The 16172-nt window shown below is 45.2% G+C and overlaps 1 protein-coding gene across 1 annotated transcript in view; it reads right to left on the reverse strand.

Moving 5' to 3' along the window:
• SP2 (Sp2 transcription factor) overlaps positions 1 to 14199 on the reverse strand; it is a 188581-nt gene extending 174382 nt beyond the window's left edge. Inside the window, exon 1 of the mRNA XM_078645580.1 lies at positions 13989 to 14199. Coding sequence (XP_078501706.1) covers positions 13989 to 13995 — 7 coding nt within the window. The 5' untranslated portion in view covers positions 13996 to 14199. The remainder of the gene's footprint in view (positions 1 to 13988) is intronic.
• Between the last annotated feature and the right edge of the window lie 1973 nt (positions 14200 to 16172).

The following is a 16172-nucleotide window of genomic DNA, read 5'->3' on the forward strand; positions in this document are numbered from 1 at the left end:
TTCCTCTGCCGGCAGACACATGGATACGTAAAGGTTTTTCCTCGTCTGAAACTGACGTTCCCCAGCATTTTGTCCCATTTAGCGAAGCTCAGCCCATAGGGAACACTTCAGTTTTATCTGACACCCCTGTTGATTCCTCTCAAACAATTTCCTTTCCTTCATCATTTGAGAATTCAAGTACTGAACAATTGCCTGAACAAACGAACACTCTTTCTCCATCCAATCCACTGTTTGAAGATCAGACTCGACCCGGAAGAAACCGATACTTTCTTCGTACACGCAATAAAGATGAATACATTTTTTTATTATTTTGATTTCAAAATACCCCCTCACATTTTGCCTTGACCATTGTGGACATTTTATTATGTATGTATTTCTTTTCCAGAACAGCTAGGAGATGTATGTAAAATGTATTATTTAACTGATTAAAACCTGCCATCTGGGTTGGCCGTAGGGCCGCGCGGGTACTTCTTTCTGTTTAGCAGTTATTGACATTAGGTCAATTTCTTTTGTCGATTTCTGGGAACTCCTGGGAATTGATAATCGCTACTCAGAACGAAGTGCGTCAAGAACGTTGCGGACGGTTGTTAGAGGATGGAGTTCTCCAAGCTGTCGAAGCTAGAGGAAAAGACGGCGCAAAGATCTAAATTGTACAGCACATTTCGAACAAAATGTTTTTTATTACAGGTTTTCATGTTGTTCCTAACTGTTTCTATGCTGCTGGTGGGTGGAGTATATTTTGGTTTTCAATCATTACTGCCTTCTGCCTTACCTACCTCTCCTTCTCACGATCTAAATTTCGTCTCTACTGTTTCTCCACATTCTTTTCACCTACTGCCCCAACATGAGCAAGTCAGACGTGCGGAATTTAGAAACAATTCCTTTGTGCAACTTTTGCATCAGCATCAGTTGGTGGTAAATACTACAAATTGTTGGGTGTGTGGGCTAATGCCACATACCATGGACAGGGGTATCCCATATTTGGTTCTTCCGTACAGCCCCCAAGGGTCAGCTCGGGCATTCCAAATCATGTTCCGTAGTGCACTAGATTCCTACCCCCATCGAGAGCCACGCTCAGCAAGCTTTGGTCCTGGCCCGTACCATAAGTCTCTGGCGATAGCGATGGCTGATCTAGATAGAGACATTTTTGATGCTTCGCTCATCCCAGAGGAGGGAGTGCAGGCCTATAAGTACCTTAGTGAGGCTGAGTATAGTATATCAGTGGGTGATAGGCAGCTTAAAAGCTCATCTCCGATCTGGATTGTACCTCACCTAGGCCACTTTTGTCTGCAAGGTTGTGGCCGAAATCCAAGAGCCCAGCTTGGGAAGAGTGCTTGTGTGGATACTTACGTTCTACCGATGCTCTCTTCCCCTGTCTTTCTGACTGCCAAGGGTACCTATTTTGTATGTTATGACCGAGCATATACGTGGTTACCTCATGACTTCTCAGGTACCTGCTATATTGCAAATCTCTTGCCCCCGACTTTCACTGTTGCTGCCGACTATCACAAAATCAGAGTTGTGAGAGGCGTCATTAGTAAAGAGGATACTTCCGGTCAAGAAGCAGGAGACTTCTTCAAGGGTTTTCTACCGTTTTGGGGCCCTATGGTCAATAGCAGAAATCTGAGACAGTTAACTCGTGTAGTAGAGTCAACCGCTAACATAACTGCAAGCGCCCTTGGTAATCTGACAGCAGAGCTTCAAGCAGATAGGCTTATGACGTTACAGAACCGTATGGTTCTAGACATTGTTCTAGCAGATAGAGGTGGTGTGTGCAAAGTCATCCATTCGAGCTGCTGCATATTCATACCGGATAACGCTCCAACGGTTTATCAAGCCATCTCCAAGTTGCACAAAATCTCGGAGTCCATACACGTGGACGAGGGAGATTGGACGCTTCTAGGATGGTTTTGGAATCTAATGTCGACTTGGGGTTGGAAGATTCTCATGGTTATAGGGGTTGTTGTGACGTTTCTGTTCACGTGTTGTCTTTGTGTACAGTGTGGTCCTGCCTTATGTGGCCTTTGTGCTACAACGTGTATAAGAAGGCCATCTGTTACCAAAGAGGCATTGATGGATAGAATTATGTTCCAACAACATCTGAATGATCTGATGAGAATCGAGATTGACTCCGACTTCGACTAGTTCTTGCCTACATGAGGGCAAAAGGAGCGTCTGAGGTTCCGTGAAAATCGTTACGACGTTTTGGGCATCGCCGAATATGGACGAGTGTGGTATCTATGAACCGTAAATGACGAGTTTAGTAAGTGTACGCGGTATCGCCATGCTACTCAGAAGAGTTCGTCTCATTTACAGGTTTTTCCAATGAACCCTCGGGTTCCATTTTAGATACGGCATCCATTTTGTTTCTTGCCCTCACGTAGTCAGCGAACAGGCAACTGTCCGCATCGTGACCTTTTGTTCCCAAGCTTCACGGAAGAAGCATATGCCTTTTCATGCGTCTTTTATGAGTAGGGGGAGGACACTGCTAAAGCAGTTGCCTCCGCTCGAAGGTGATTCTGCCGTGCCGGTCTATTGTTTCAGCCTCGCACGTGCTGGGATCAAGCCCTTTTAAGCTACGATTACGCATCCAATATTATCCTCACACTCTCTCCCCCCTGTTGTCTGACTTCCCTGCAGCTGTTCTTGTCTCTTTCTCTTGCTTATTTACAACTCAAGTGGAATGTACCTAATGGTGGGAAGATGTGCTTTTACAGTTGGAACTGGTGATGTTAATGTAATTATGTTACGGGGTTCTGAATACATGAAAGCGATCCTTTTGAATTTTACTGTGGGAACTGAGCTGTAACCTTTTGCTTACATATTGTGCAATGACAAGATCTTGTATAAAAGAGAGCGACCCACAAATACAATTTGAAGCAGACTCTTGGAACCTACACTCTGTTGTACTTCTCATGACTTTTGCATCCCTGCAGTAATAAACGCTGATCTTTGACGCCGAAGGAAGTCTCCCGTGTCTCTGTCTTTAGTGCGCCAGAACAGGTATCCCACGAAGGTTTTAGGTGTTGTTCCCTGGCACCGCTGGGCCTTAAATAGTCCAGTCCTTCAATGGTTTGGTGTTTAACAGAAAAGGGAGATGAGAAAGACAGGGAACTAAATGGATGGCAGAGGGCAGAAAGAGAAGGGAGGGCATCAGGACATGGAAATGGAGGGATAGTGGTTTTACTCTGGTAGTTAGAGAGCAAAGGAAGGGAGCAAAAGTTGGCTAAAGATGTATAAGGATCTAGATAAAAAGCAAGAAAAGAAAGGGGACTTTGATTGGGTAAGAAATACCGCATGGGACCAAGACTGGGTCCCAGTGGGAAACTGGACCAATGGCAGAGACTTTAGACACAGCAAGGGAAAAGAGATGAGTTGAACAAGGAATTCGAAAAATGACACTGTAAACAGTAGAAGGAAAGGGTGGCTGACATAGCTTGAGGTGGTTGGGGGGTTACGTAGCAAGTAAAGCAGGTTTTATAGTTGGTACTTTAGTAATTTATGCCGGCTGGCACACAGCATATGTACACATTCAATTGCTTCTACTACCTCTCCTGAGAGGTTAGCAAAGTTAGCTGTTTTTGCTTTAAGCAACTTCTAACTGGAACTTTTCCATGTAGTGTATTTACTTGTTTTGCATGTGATTACTTTCCAGCACAAAAAACGCGCTTATTGACTGCCTGGGAGTAAAAACCTTGGATCTGTGGTGGCATTTCATGTTCAGCTTCATTGGAAGATGTAGCTGTGAAAGAGAATCCGGGGCTCTAGAGGCAGATTTCTTTGGAATCACTTGCATTACCATCTCAACCCAGTTTACTTTCCTATCTATTTTGAAGAAGCGTGTTTCTGTGCACTGCATAAACGCACTATCCTGCCGTACATGCTGTTTTAACTATTTACCCCTCCCAGTACATTTGAAGTACATTTTTGCCTTATGTAGGCACACAATGCACCAGGCTCTTATGGAAATGTGGCTTAATTATCGGCTGCCACGGGAGGGCACGAAGCCTCTAATCACAACTACTTAACCACATTGTGTGATCCTGGGCAAGTGTTACATTTTCATGGTCCTCCTGTCCTAATCTTCCAGGATTGGTTGTGCTTAGATAAGGGTTAACCCCTTGTACTAAGCGATACCTTAAACAACTATATCTTTCTAAACAGCATAGGAGCTAGTGGTTTGACCAGAATTTTGATACTGTTTGCAGGGGCAGCAAGGTCAAAAAGAGCTTTCTGAGACTTGCTTGCTATAAATGAGATAAAATGTGTGATATTGGGATGCCTGTGGGCATGACTGTGTTCAGTGAGACTAGAGCTTTAGTCCCTGTGAGGGTCTGAGGTCCCCAATCCCGCAACAGATATTGTAAATGGATGCCTTTTGTCCTGGCAATAGAAGGGATCACCCCTAGTTTAGCGCCCCAGTGCTTCCCTAAAGTCATTCTTACTGCTGCACACAAAAGCATGTTAAGTCCCTGATAATTTTATGCGCAAGGTTTTGGTAACGTTTTTTAATTGAAATTAAGGCTCGAAAGGCACTAGCAAGAGGCAGGACCAGATAAGCTACGAGGAAAGAAAAAAAGCATAGTGCAGGCACCGGGTGAAATGTGAGGCGAATGGAAACGGAAGTACCGGCCGGAGTTTTAATGTACACCCTAGTTGAAACAGGAGAGCCCCAGGGGCACGGAGCAGGGACTGGAGGTGAGGCACAGAAGCAGTGATGTGCACTGGCACCAAATAAGTGAAGAGGGAAAGCAATGTGCGAAGGGAGGGGCCCGTGAATTACTTCATTGCTGGAGGCAAATGCGAGTGAGTGGGGAGCGACCTGGGGGCTGTATCTGAGAGGCCCAGGGGCAGCACATTAGAAGGGTGAACAGAGAGCCCAGTGAGAGGAGGGTCCCCAGGCTCTTACTCGCCAATGCTGTGGCTGTTCTCGGACTGCAGAAGCTGCATCATGTTTCCCTCTTGCTCTAAGGATTGAAAGAGCCAGAAGAGGAGCCCGGAAGTCGCATGAAAGCTTTGTGGAGAAAGACAAAAACCTCTTAGCTGACAGCGCTGTGCAATTTCTGTATGAACCTGCCAATTTCAACTTAATCAAGCGGCCGACTTGGGAGCTGGGGAACCAGGTTCGATTCTCAGTCTCTGTTCAACATCCTATGAGTCCAGGCAAAACTTTTAATCTCCCCGTGCCTACAGAAAAAAAATAGGCATCCTTGTGTAATGTAACTGGCTCTCATATAAAGCACTTTGTTTTCAGTCAAGTGTCTCGATTTACTATAGTGCACGGTCTACTTGCCCTTCGGACAAAACAGACATTAAAACTTCTTGGCCTTTCAAGAAATCTAGATGTCTCGGGCGTCGGGAGATACGAATTCCCCTTGCCTGCACATTTGTTAGTCAGTTCCTTTGTGTGCTTTATCAAAGATAATGTCCAAATACCTGCAGAACAGGAAGTGGGAAGATGACTGATATCTATATACAAGGGTGTGGAATTTAATAAAATATCTACTTGTCCAAGGGGCAAGTTGCTTCATATATCTACTTGTCCTATAACAAAATCCACGTGTCCCTTTGGTGCCATGTAGTGTGGCGACAAATTATGGCAGCAATCTCATTATGTAAGAGCTCTGGTATAGCCTTTCTGATTATGCAAGGGCTCATACCATAGTGCTGTTTGAATACTTGCAATCCCCTTTTGTTGCCACGTTTTCGCAGATCTACATACTTGGGCTGAGGGCAGTGGTAAGCAATAGTTCCAGGGTTAGAATGCCCTTTTGAGTCTGTGAAAATCTACTAACTTGCATGTTATAATGGTTTTCAACAATGCCTCTCTAAGCTTTTCCCATACTGAGAAATGTTGGAAATGTACTCCTGACAATGGAAGAAATAAACCTTTTTCCAAAGTTGGGATAAAAGTAGTTGGAGGGAAAGTGAAGTAGCAAACACTCAGATTTGTGCATGAACAAATCTACACATGCAAATTTGCTCATGATAAAATGCAGTTCACAAATATTTTCTAGGAGTACTATTTCTTGTCCTACTTTTTGGGAATTCACGAAAGCCGTATAGCTGCACTTAATGCCAGGACATATACCAAGGGTGCACTTTTGAGACTTTCTTTAATAATTGGTCCCTTAATTTGGTCTGTCGTTGACCATGACCTTTTGTGTTTATTAAAATTCAGTCTCTCTATCTCTGTATCAGCTGTCAGCATTCTGCTCTTTCACAAGGAGCATATCTGCACACAAAGTAGTTTTGTTCAGTGCCAGTAGCTACTGTTGCTAAATGGTGCTGCTAAGAAATGGTACCTGAAATTTTACAGTAGTTTAGTGAAATGTTTTTTGCTGCTTTCATTTTTTTTAGGAACCTTTTATTTTGAAAGCAAAGAATCATCAATCTTGCTTTCAAGCTTTTGCAAATATTTGCATCAAATCAGAACGCATTTTGGGAGCATTATACATAGCCTCATATTGCTAAACTTTGAAAACGTGTGTGCACATTTTTAAACTGGAACCACTGCCATAGTGCAGTTAGAGCTTACAACATTTACTTAGAGCGCTCACCCTAATAATGAAGGCTTTCAATGAATAATAATTAACCATAAATACAAGTTTGAACAGCATTAACATATGGACAAAAATATTTCTTAACTGCAGACAGTGCCCTTCCCTGATCCATAATGTGGTACTGAAAACCGGCAGCCAAAGGGTTTGTGCTGCATGGGGTTGGGCCTACTTGTTCCAAGGACAAAATATACACGAAAACTTGTTGCCCTTGACAATATGTCCTGGGCGTCGGGCTATAGGAATTCCACATCCCTGCATATAGCGGTTATATGATGGAACCCTACATGCATGCCTATACAACACAGTTGTGACGTTACTTAAGCGTTCCTTTCCCACGCAAGTCTTTACAACGACTTGCCTTAGGGTGGCACTGGACTTTGGAATAGTATAATTTACTATTTCAACTCCAGTCTATGTAACAATAGGGCAAGTGTTGGACACAAAATACAAAAAACAGTCCAAAGCAAGTCATTGCAACGACTTGCATGGTAAAGGAACGCATGGTAAAGTCAGGGGCAGTGACTTTTTTGTAAAGGCACATTATGGTAGTGGCTGCATGGTAAAGGGTGTTTCCCCAAACTGCAATTATACTTACATTTCACTTTGTAAACAGCTGTTACAGATTCAAAGACATTTACCTTACAGAGCAGAAGAAAGACATTGTTGTTCCATCAGAGAGAAACTCATGCTAAGTCTGCAGTGACTGTTGACCCCTAACATCTCCCCCATTCACACTGTGGTACCACATATATCATGTACAACACCATAAGGAACGTGATTTAAAGCCCGGCATTCCAGGGAATGCATCTCATCCTCTGAAAAGTTGTACCAAAACGTATTTATGAGGTATGAACCCCGTAAATTAACCATCACCAGCAGCTGTACATGGAGTAACAAAACTGTTCACAAAGCTGGTAGCCTAATGTAGTGTAAATAACACGCCTAGAGCTGTACCTGCCGCTACCAATGACCTTCTCTCTAGCCATACCCGGTTGTTTACTGCTGAACCCATGTTAGTTACTGGAATTTGACATTGGCGTCTTACTATTTCTCTTCCGGGTATATTTTGTGAGATTTCTGATAGATTCTAATCTTAAACCCACTGAGCTTTTTCCCCTGGATAGTGAAGAAATCAGGAGAGGTTAAACAGATAATATAACACCTGATTTGTAACATCCTTTCTATCCCAATCACTTAGTAGAGCCAATAGCTGTCAGGTCATGTAGTCTCTGCACAATAGACAGTGTAGACCCCTGGGTATGTATGTATGCAGGATCTATGTAGCGCAACCCTAGCTGAAAGGAAGCAGAGCATAGTAGAGAGTCATTGCATTAAAGAGCTAGCGCACAAGCTCTTTCAAAGTCGTCTAGGGGGCTGCTGGGAATTTCTGGTTTTGTCTTTATTTTGTGTGAAAGTTTTATATAGAGAAAACTCGACCTGAAGGTATTGGGGCACTTTATGTCAAGTCAAGTCAAGTCAGATAATTTATATAGCGCGCTACATACCCAGAGGGTCTCAAGGCGCTTGAAGAAGGGTGGGATTTACTTGTCGAATATCCAGGTTTTAAGTTGCTTTCTGAATGCTAGGTGGTTCTGAGTGAGGCGAAGGTGAATGGGAAGTGAGTTCCAGGTTTTAGCCGCCAGGTAGGAGAAGGATCTTCCTCCCATGGTGGTTTTGTTGATGCGAGGTACAGCGGCAATGGCTTGGTTGGAAGAGCGTAGTTGGCGGGAGGGGGTGTAGAAGGAAAGTCGTGTGTTGAGGCATTCGGGTCCAAGTTCGTAAAGTGCTTTGTGTGCGTGGGTTAGGAGGCGGAATGTTATCCTCTTATTGACGGGGAGCCAGTGGAGGTTTTTCAGGTGATCAGAAATGTGGTCTTTACGCGGAATGTCTAGTATGAGTCTGGCTGATGCGTTCTGGATGCGTTGGAGTTTTTTCTGAAGTTTTGCGGTGGTACCGGCGTATAGGGTGTTTCCGTAGTCCAGGCGGCTTGTAACTAGTGCGTGGGTGACCGTTTTTCTAGTTTCGGTGGGGATCCAGCGAAATGTTTTTTTGAGCATGCGAAGAATGTTGAAGCAAGATGATGAAACGGCGTTGACTTGTCTGGTCATTGAGAGTGAGGAATCCAGGATGACGCCCAGGTTCCGTGCGTGATTCGTCGGGATGGGTGCTTTTCCAAGGGCCTCTGGCCACCAAGAGTCGTCCCAGGCGGAGGGGGAGGTACCTAAGATAAGGACTTCTGTTTTGTCTGAATTCAGTTTCAGACGGCTGCGTTTCATCCACTCGGCCATTTCTTTCATTCCTTCATGTAGGTTGGTTTTGGCGGTGTTGGGGTCTTTGGTGAGTGAGAGGATCAGTTGAGTGTCATCAGCGTAGGAGATGATGTTGAGGTTGTGTTGTCGTGCGATGGTCGCGAGGGGGGCTCATGTATACGTTGAAGAGGGTGGGGCTGAGTGAAGATCCTTGTGGCACGCCGCAAATGACTTCAGTGGCCTCTGACTTGAATGGTGGCAGGCGGACTCTCTGAGTTCTTCCGGCAAGGAACGAGGTGATCCATTCCAGTTCTTTTCCTTGGATTCCGATGTTTCTGAGGCGTTGTAACAGGGTGCTATGACAGACCGTGTCGAAGGCTGCTGAGGAGGATGAGGGCGACTGTGTCTCCATTGTCCAGTAGAGTTCGAATGTCGTCTGTTGCTGCGATGAGGGCGGTCTCGGTGCTGTGTTTGGCTCGGAAACCGGACTGTGAGGAGTCCAGGGATTTGTTTGTTTCAAGGAAGGCGGCGAGCTGGCTGTTGACGGCTTTCTCGATGACTTTGGCCGGGAATGGAAGGATCGAGATGGGTCGGTAGTTTTTGAGTTCGGTGGGGTCAGCTGTGGGTTTTTTCAGAAGTGCGCTGAGTTCGGCGTGTTTCCAGCTTTCAGGGAAGGTGGCGGAGTTGAGGGAGCAGTTGATGACGTCTCGGAGGTGTGGTGCTATGATGGAATCTGCTTTGTTGAAGATGTGGTGAGGGCATGGGTCTGTGGGGGATCCTGAGTGGATGGAGTTCATCAGGCGGATGGTGTCCTCAGTGGAGATTGGGTTCCAGTCATTAAGGATGTTCAGGGGGGGTGAAGGTACGGCAGAAGGTTGGGTGGGTTGGTCTCCGGGTTGGTTGTCGAAGCTGTTGTGGATGTCTGCAATTTTGTCGTGGAAGAACGAAGCTAGGGAGTCGCAAAGGGTTTGAGAGGGAGTGATGTCGTTGGAGTTGGCAGTGGGGTTGGTAAACTCTTTAACGATGTTGAATAATTCCTTGCTGTTGTGGGCGTTGTTGTCTAGTCGGTCTTTGAATGCGGCTTTCTTGGCAGTCCGGATCAGTTGGTGGTGTATGCGGGTGGCGTTTTTGAAGGCGTCCCTGGTGCTGGTGTTTGGGTCCTTTTTCCAGCCCTTCTCAAGGGAGCGACAGAGTTTCTTGGATTTCTTAAGATCATCGTTGAACCAGGGGGCGTTTTTGCTGCCTAATTTGATTTGACGTTTTTTTTCAAGGGTGCTAGGTTGTCGGCGCTGTTGGTTAGCCATTGAGTGAGGTTAATGGCTGCTTGGTTGGGGGTTCGAAGAGTGGGTAGGGGGGTATTGAAGAAGTGATGAGGAGATCTGGTCAATGGTGATTTTATTCCAGTTTCTTCGCAGAGTAGGTTGAGGATGGTTGTGGGTTGTGGTCTTTTTGTAGATAAAGTGAACGCAGCTGTGGTCCGTCCAATGGAGAGCTGTGGTGTGAGTGAAGGAGATATGTTTGCTGGAGGTGAAGATGGGGTCGAGTGTGTGACCTGCGTAGTGAGTGGGGGTATTGACAAGTTGTCTGAGTCCGAGGTTGGCGAGATTGTCCAGAAGGGTGGTGGTGTTGCTCTTTTCCAGGTGAAAATTGAGGTCTCCCAATAGAATGTAGTCCTCGGAGGGGAGGGCGTGTGGGGTGATAAAGTCAGTGATGTCTTCACTGAATTGTGCACGGGGTCCTGGTGGCCTGTAGAGGAGGGTGCCTCTGAGTGTGGTCTTGGGGTCGGTGTGGATCTGGAAGTGAAGGTGTTCGGCGGTAGCGAGGTTGACGTCAGAGCTGGTTGAGATGCGGATGGAATTCTTATGGACGATAGCGATGCCTCCTCCTGTTTGGTAGGTGCGGTCTTTTCGGATGATCTTGTAGCCTTCCGGGATGGCGACGGTGATGTCTGGGGCTGAGGAGGCGTTCATCCATGTTTCTGTTAGGAAGGCGACGTCCGGAGAGATGGTGTCTAGTAGATTCCAAAGGTCGATGGCGTGTCTGTGGACCGAGCGGGTGTTGAGCAGGATGCATTTTAGGTGGTTGGTGTCAGATCTCTGTTTGGTGTTAGTGGATGAGGAGTTGGTCTTGGTGCCGTCATACTTGCAGGAGTTGCAAGTGAAGGGTCCATGGGTGTGTCCAGGAGCGGCTTGGGCGCAGTTGGGGTGACGGCCGGGGTTTAGGGCTAAGAGGGTGGAGGCGTCGTATGTAATGCGGGTGTGTGTGGTGGGTGGTACGGGGGCCAGGGGGACTGGCGCTGGGCGCGGTCCAGGCGCGGACGGGCTTACCTTTGGCGCACCTTCGGCGCGGCCGCAGCGCGTGGACACTGCGCGTTGGGACATGTCATAAATGGTGAGTGGAGGGGGGCGGAACATGGGAGGGTCAGCTGGGAGGCGGTCTCGGGGAGGCGTGTCAGGGGAAAGCACAACAAACAAGATGGTGGTGGAGCCTCAAAACGAAACTTAGGAAACAATGCCAGCAATCCTTTAAAGCACAGCCAGAAGCAGCAGCGCGCTCTCTAAGGGCACCGGGTGAGAGCGCTAACAGTTGAATAATGCTGCGGCCACAGAGCGCTAACACAAACAACAATACACAGTTCAGAAATCGCTGCAAAATGAATAAGTAATAATGCTCAGCGCGCAATCCCTAAAGCGGAGCTACGATACCAATCTAGTGTCAACAATGCAGGGGACAATGCAGGTTATAAGAGCACTAGCTACATTACATGAGGACACATTTGCTTTTTACTTTTTTGTAGGCATGGGGAGATTAAGTGATTTGCCCAGAATCACAGGACATTGAGCTGAAGCAGAGACTCGGATCAGGTCCCCCAGTTCCAATGTTGGCAGCTCTGGCCATTATGCCACATTCTCTTCTCACGCGTGTTGTTCATCATTTTAGGACACGTATATTTTTTATTACAACTTGGTATACTGGAAAGCACTGTAAAATGGTAAGCTCATATCTTTAAATATATATTCCTTTTCATTATGCTTTTATCAAATCTATTTAAAAATTTCTTAAACCTCCAATTTGCGAATCATTTATTTTATTGTTCCATCTGAATACAAATAACCAGTCAACACAGCATTTTTTCTGCATATGAACTTTTTCAAGACTATACAACAGATTATGCGCTACCTTTCCAATGACAAAACCAATGTCCACCTAAAAGACTTTTCCATGCCATCCATATCACTGTCTTGTAGATGTGTGTTAATTTCATCGATGTAGACCAGATGTGTCCAGCCAGTCAATTACAGCCATGTCTTAATTATTAAATAAGGACAAGGCCAAATTTTCCTTTCAAAGTTAAGGGAAGGCTGTGTTTATGCTACATTATTATCAGGCTGCAGACAGCAGGGCCTAATAATGAGCAGTAGTCAGTCAGGCAGGCCGGGGCACAAAGGTCAACAACTGATGCACTGAGGTAGTAAATTCTTAAATAAAAGTCATTGTCAACTCAATATTGGAGCTGTGACCAAAATAATGTTTCTGAATGCTGTTAAATGGGATAAAATTAAAATGAAAAGTTACCTTAATAATTAACTTAATTCTTCATTTTAATTTTCTCCCATTTCAAAGTAATGCATTTCTAAACAGGCGGCCCTTTATTCCCAGTGTCCAGCAGACACTGTGCCATAAGTTTAACTGAATGAGAGAAATTTATAGTGCATCAATATGTTCCATATTATGAGCATTTTTCTACACTTTAAAAAATATATATATATATTATATGTTTGTATTATATATGTAACGGTGCCACATATGGCATAAGGTAGATCCTTTGTTGAAAGGACACAGGCTTTCACTTACCCATACAATATATCAGATTCATACACACACGCTTTCAGACACACATGGCAGCCCTATTATTCTGATCCTAGTCAAAGTATTTTGTTCAAACAATAGTTTCCGAATCTATGGACAATAGGCTTAAAGTCAATGACGATGGGTATATCTGGTAACAATGTGCGAGTTGTTCAGCATTCATTCAGTAAGTAGCTCACAATGATTTTCAATAATCATAAGAAGCTCTCACTACAGGAAAAGATTGGAAACCCCTTGTAGACAAAACATTGTATACAAATCAGGTTTAGATTGGGTCTGCAATGGTTGATTTATGTGTAAACTTAAAGAATAATTATTTGACTACACAATTTTAGAGTGCATTCCAATTAACATAGTTCTAATCGGTCTACTGCGATGTCTGTTTCTTATGGCTATCACTAGCGGGAACTGCTGCAGCTGGTTGCTGACGAAAGTGCACATTGAGGTTAAACTTGAAGAAAAAACTATTAGTGCGTTAAGTATCTAAAAGCGTAGCTGGATATTGTAAATTCGTACATTTCCTTTATACCTTGTGAACAAATGGATTTACTTGATTGGAGAGCTATGGTACCTGAGGTCCCAACAGTAAACAACATTACCCGCACAGCGGTAATCGGGATAGCCACTGTGGCTTTTCGCTGTTACTAGTTATGAGATATTTCCATAGGCTCTCGCTGGGCCTAGTTACATAGCCTTAGCAGCAAGGGGTGGAGGAGGAAGTATGATCTGCCTTTATCTTGGAATGGTGCGGGTTCTAAACTCTATGGACTTAAAAGGATGCGCACGTATTCCGTCAGGAGCGTAGTACCAGAAGAGGTGAATCAATCGCACGTTGACTGGCTTTGCAATTAAAAAGTCCCGAGTTAGCTAGTGCCTGTCAAAATACTTAGATCAGTAGTTCCAGATAAACTTTTTGTTTGGAGTGTAAACTCAAATTGGTGTGAACACCCTGTATCTATGTAAATTTGGTGGGTGGCATCGGGAATTGCACTCATCCTGCAGGTATTCAGTACCTAGATAGCCTTGAAGGATCGGCGGGAGTTTCCTGGGGATACTGTTATAAGGTTCCCTGATTTCCCCCTAACAGGATAAACTCCGTGATTTGTTATATGGCATGGGGGTACACGCTACTCTTATTTTGGGCCTCCCATGGGATGAGCCGCCGGGACCACACCCTTCCAGTCCCGCCTACTAGCGGCCTACATCCCCTCCGGGCCCCGCCCCATCGGTACCTCCTTACACTCCCTTGCACCGGAAGCGTGCCCCCAGCCCCGCCTCCCCCCTCGCGCCCGCCGAAGATACTTACCGCTCATGACGACACTTTTGCCTCATACCGGAGCGGGCGCAGAACCGCCCCGCCCACTGCACGCCCCAGGCCAATCCCCAGACTCTCCGACACCGAGCAACCGAGAGACGAGTCGGCAGCGACACAATGACTGACAACGCAGGTCACCAATCATAGGAACGCGCCTACCTAGCACAGAAGGACTGATTGACGCTGACGCTAGCCGATCCACAAAAAGCGTCTTGAAACGTGAAGTTGATGGACAATTATAGCAACCAATCCAAAGACAGCGTCTTGCTATATCACATGGTTGATAGACTTCTCTACCGGCCAATCAATGGGCGACTCTCTAGTCGTAGAACCCGCCTTTGATGTTGCGAAGGAGGTCAGAAAACACGATTTGTGTTTGCTCGGTGCCATTTGACTGACGTTGCTAGCAGCCAATGATAGTTGCTCTGTTTTAGGCGGGTTTTCCGTTACTGTGTCAAAGGCCTCGTCAAGTAAACAAGCCGTGTTCGTGAGAAGCCTGAACTGCAGAAGAGTGCGTGCTTTCCTGAGCCAAAATGGCTACTTCCACGCAGATACTTGGCTGTGTATACGCGGACTCCCTGCTTCCCTATCGCAAGTGACCTGATCACGACTGACTGATGATGAAAAACTTAAAGTTGCTTTTTTAAATATAAATAAAGAAAACGCGAAAAAAAACATGGTCGCAGTGCTGCCTCAGGAGAATCTGTCGATTACAATGCAAAATATTTTAGGTACGTGATGCCACTCGTGCAACTGCTGTCAGAGGTTAATTCTTTAAAAAAATATATTTAAAAGGTTTTTAAATGTCTTTTGAGAAATTAATTCTCAGCATTTTTGGAACAGTCTGCCGGCAGTCTATACAGACATTCTTACTGTCTATATATGACACAGAGGTGGACCAGCCAATTTGGTAACTATCACAGGCGAGCGCCAGGCCTATTGGGGTAAGGAGTTTTCTCCTGGTGATGGTCTGGTGTGCCCACGATCACCAGGGAAAGAGGAGGCGAACTGGAGCTCCGAAGGGGATAAGAGTAGAAAGTTGTAGGGCAGGTCAGCTGCTCCAAGGGCCTTTGTGGAGTTCGTCAATAGTACTTACCGCCCTATTAACACACGGCATGTTTGTGGGAGTACTTGTTATGCACTGTTCGGGATTGTGTCCTTTAACAGCATAACACATGCTAAAAGGGGGTTTGGAGACCGTAGTGGAACCAGTCCAGTCCAGGGACTGCAGTCGTGCACACTGGGGCGGTAGCAGTCTGTGATGTTTTCTCTCCCGTCATACAGAGAGCGCGGAGGAAGTATTGGGCAGGTCATCAGCTAGCCAAGCCCGCGTCACACAAATTTGATTCACGAACGACAACCAGAGGGGGCAGGGTCACTCCGTTGGGGCACCTAAGGCTAAAGCGATTCGGTATGTCCCTTTATCTTATTTATCGAGCTACTGGGGTTATGTTCTCTTTCACACAACTACTTTCATGATAAAAGGGGCTGTGGTAGTTGAAAGTTTTAAGAGGGTTCCATCTTTCTGCCAGAGTATTGAACTTGCATCCATTGTGACGCGTTCATAATGAATCAAACCCAGACTCATGTTCTTTTTTCCCAATCCCAGACTTCATTAGGGCTCTTCACAGTTTTTGTAAGCCATGGAACCTAGTGTAAAATGCTTTGACACCAACTGCTTCACTGCAGCTATAAAGCACACACTAGCCTGGTGAAAGTCTCTTGGCACTATATGACCCCTTTTTTAATCGCTCTTAGGAGACAAAAGGATACATTATCTAACCATTGCAGCATCATAGAAGGGTCATCATGACTCCGTAGCAGTGGCAGCTGGCATCTACCAGGATGGGAGATGGGGAGGAGGGGGCCACGCGCACAGGAAATTATTATTCAAAACAGGCATTAAAAGTGCAATAGGTCTCGCATTTCATTAAGTTAAACCCATTTGCTTTGCTATAGAATACCATTAGCAAAGCAAATGGCTTTAACTTAATCAAAGGCGAGACCTATTGCATTTTCAATGCTCATTTGTATTCCAACACCAAACTATTACATCACTTTATTGCTCTGTAATTTTTTTTCCAATAAAAAAATAAATATATATAAATATGTATATATATATATATATATATATATACACACACACACATACACAAATGTATGTATATGAACCGT

The sequence above is a fragment of the Lissotriton helveticus genome, chromosome 5_1 (genome assembly GCF_964261635.1).
Source record: "Lissotriton helveticus chromosome 5_1, aLisHel1.1, whole genome shotgun sequence".
Taxonomy (NCBI): Eukaryota; Metazoa; Chordata; class Amphibia; order Caudata; family Salamandridae; genus Lissotriton; species Lissotriton helveticus.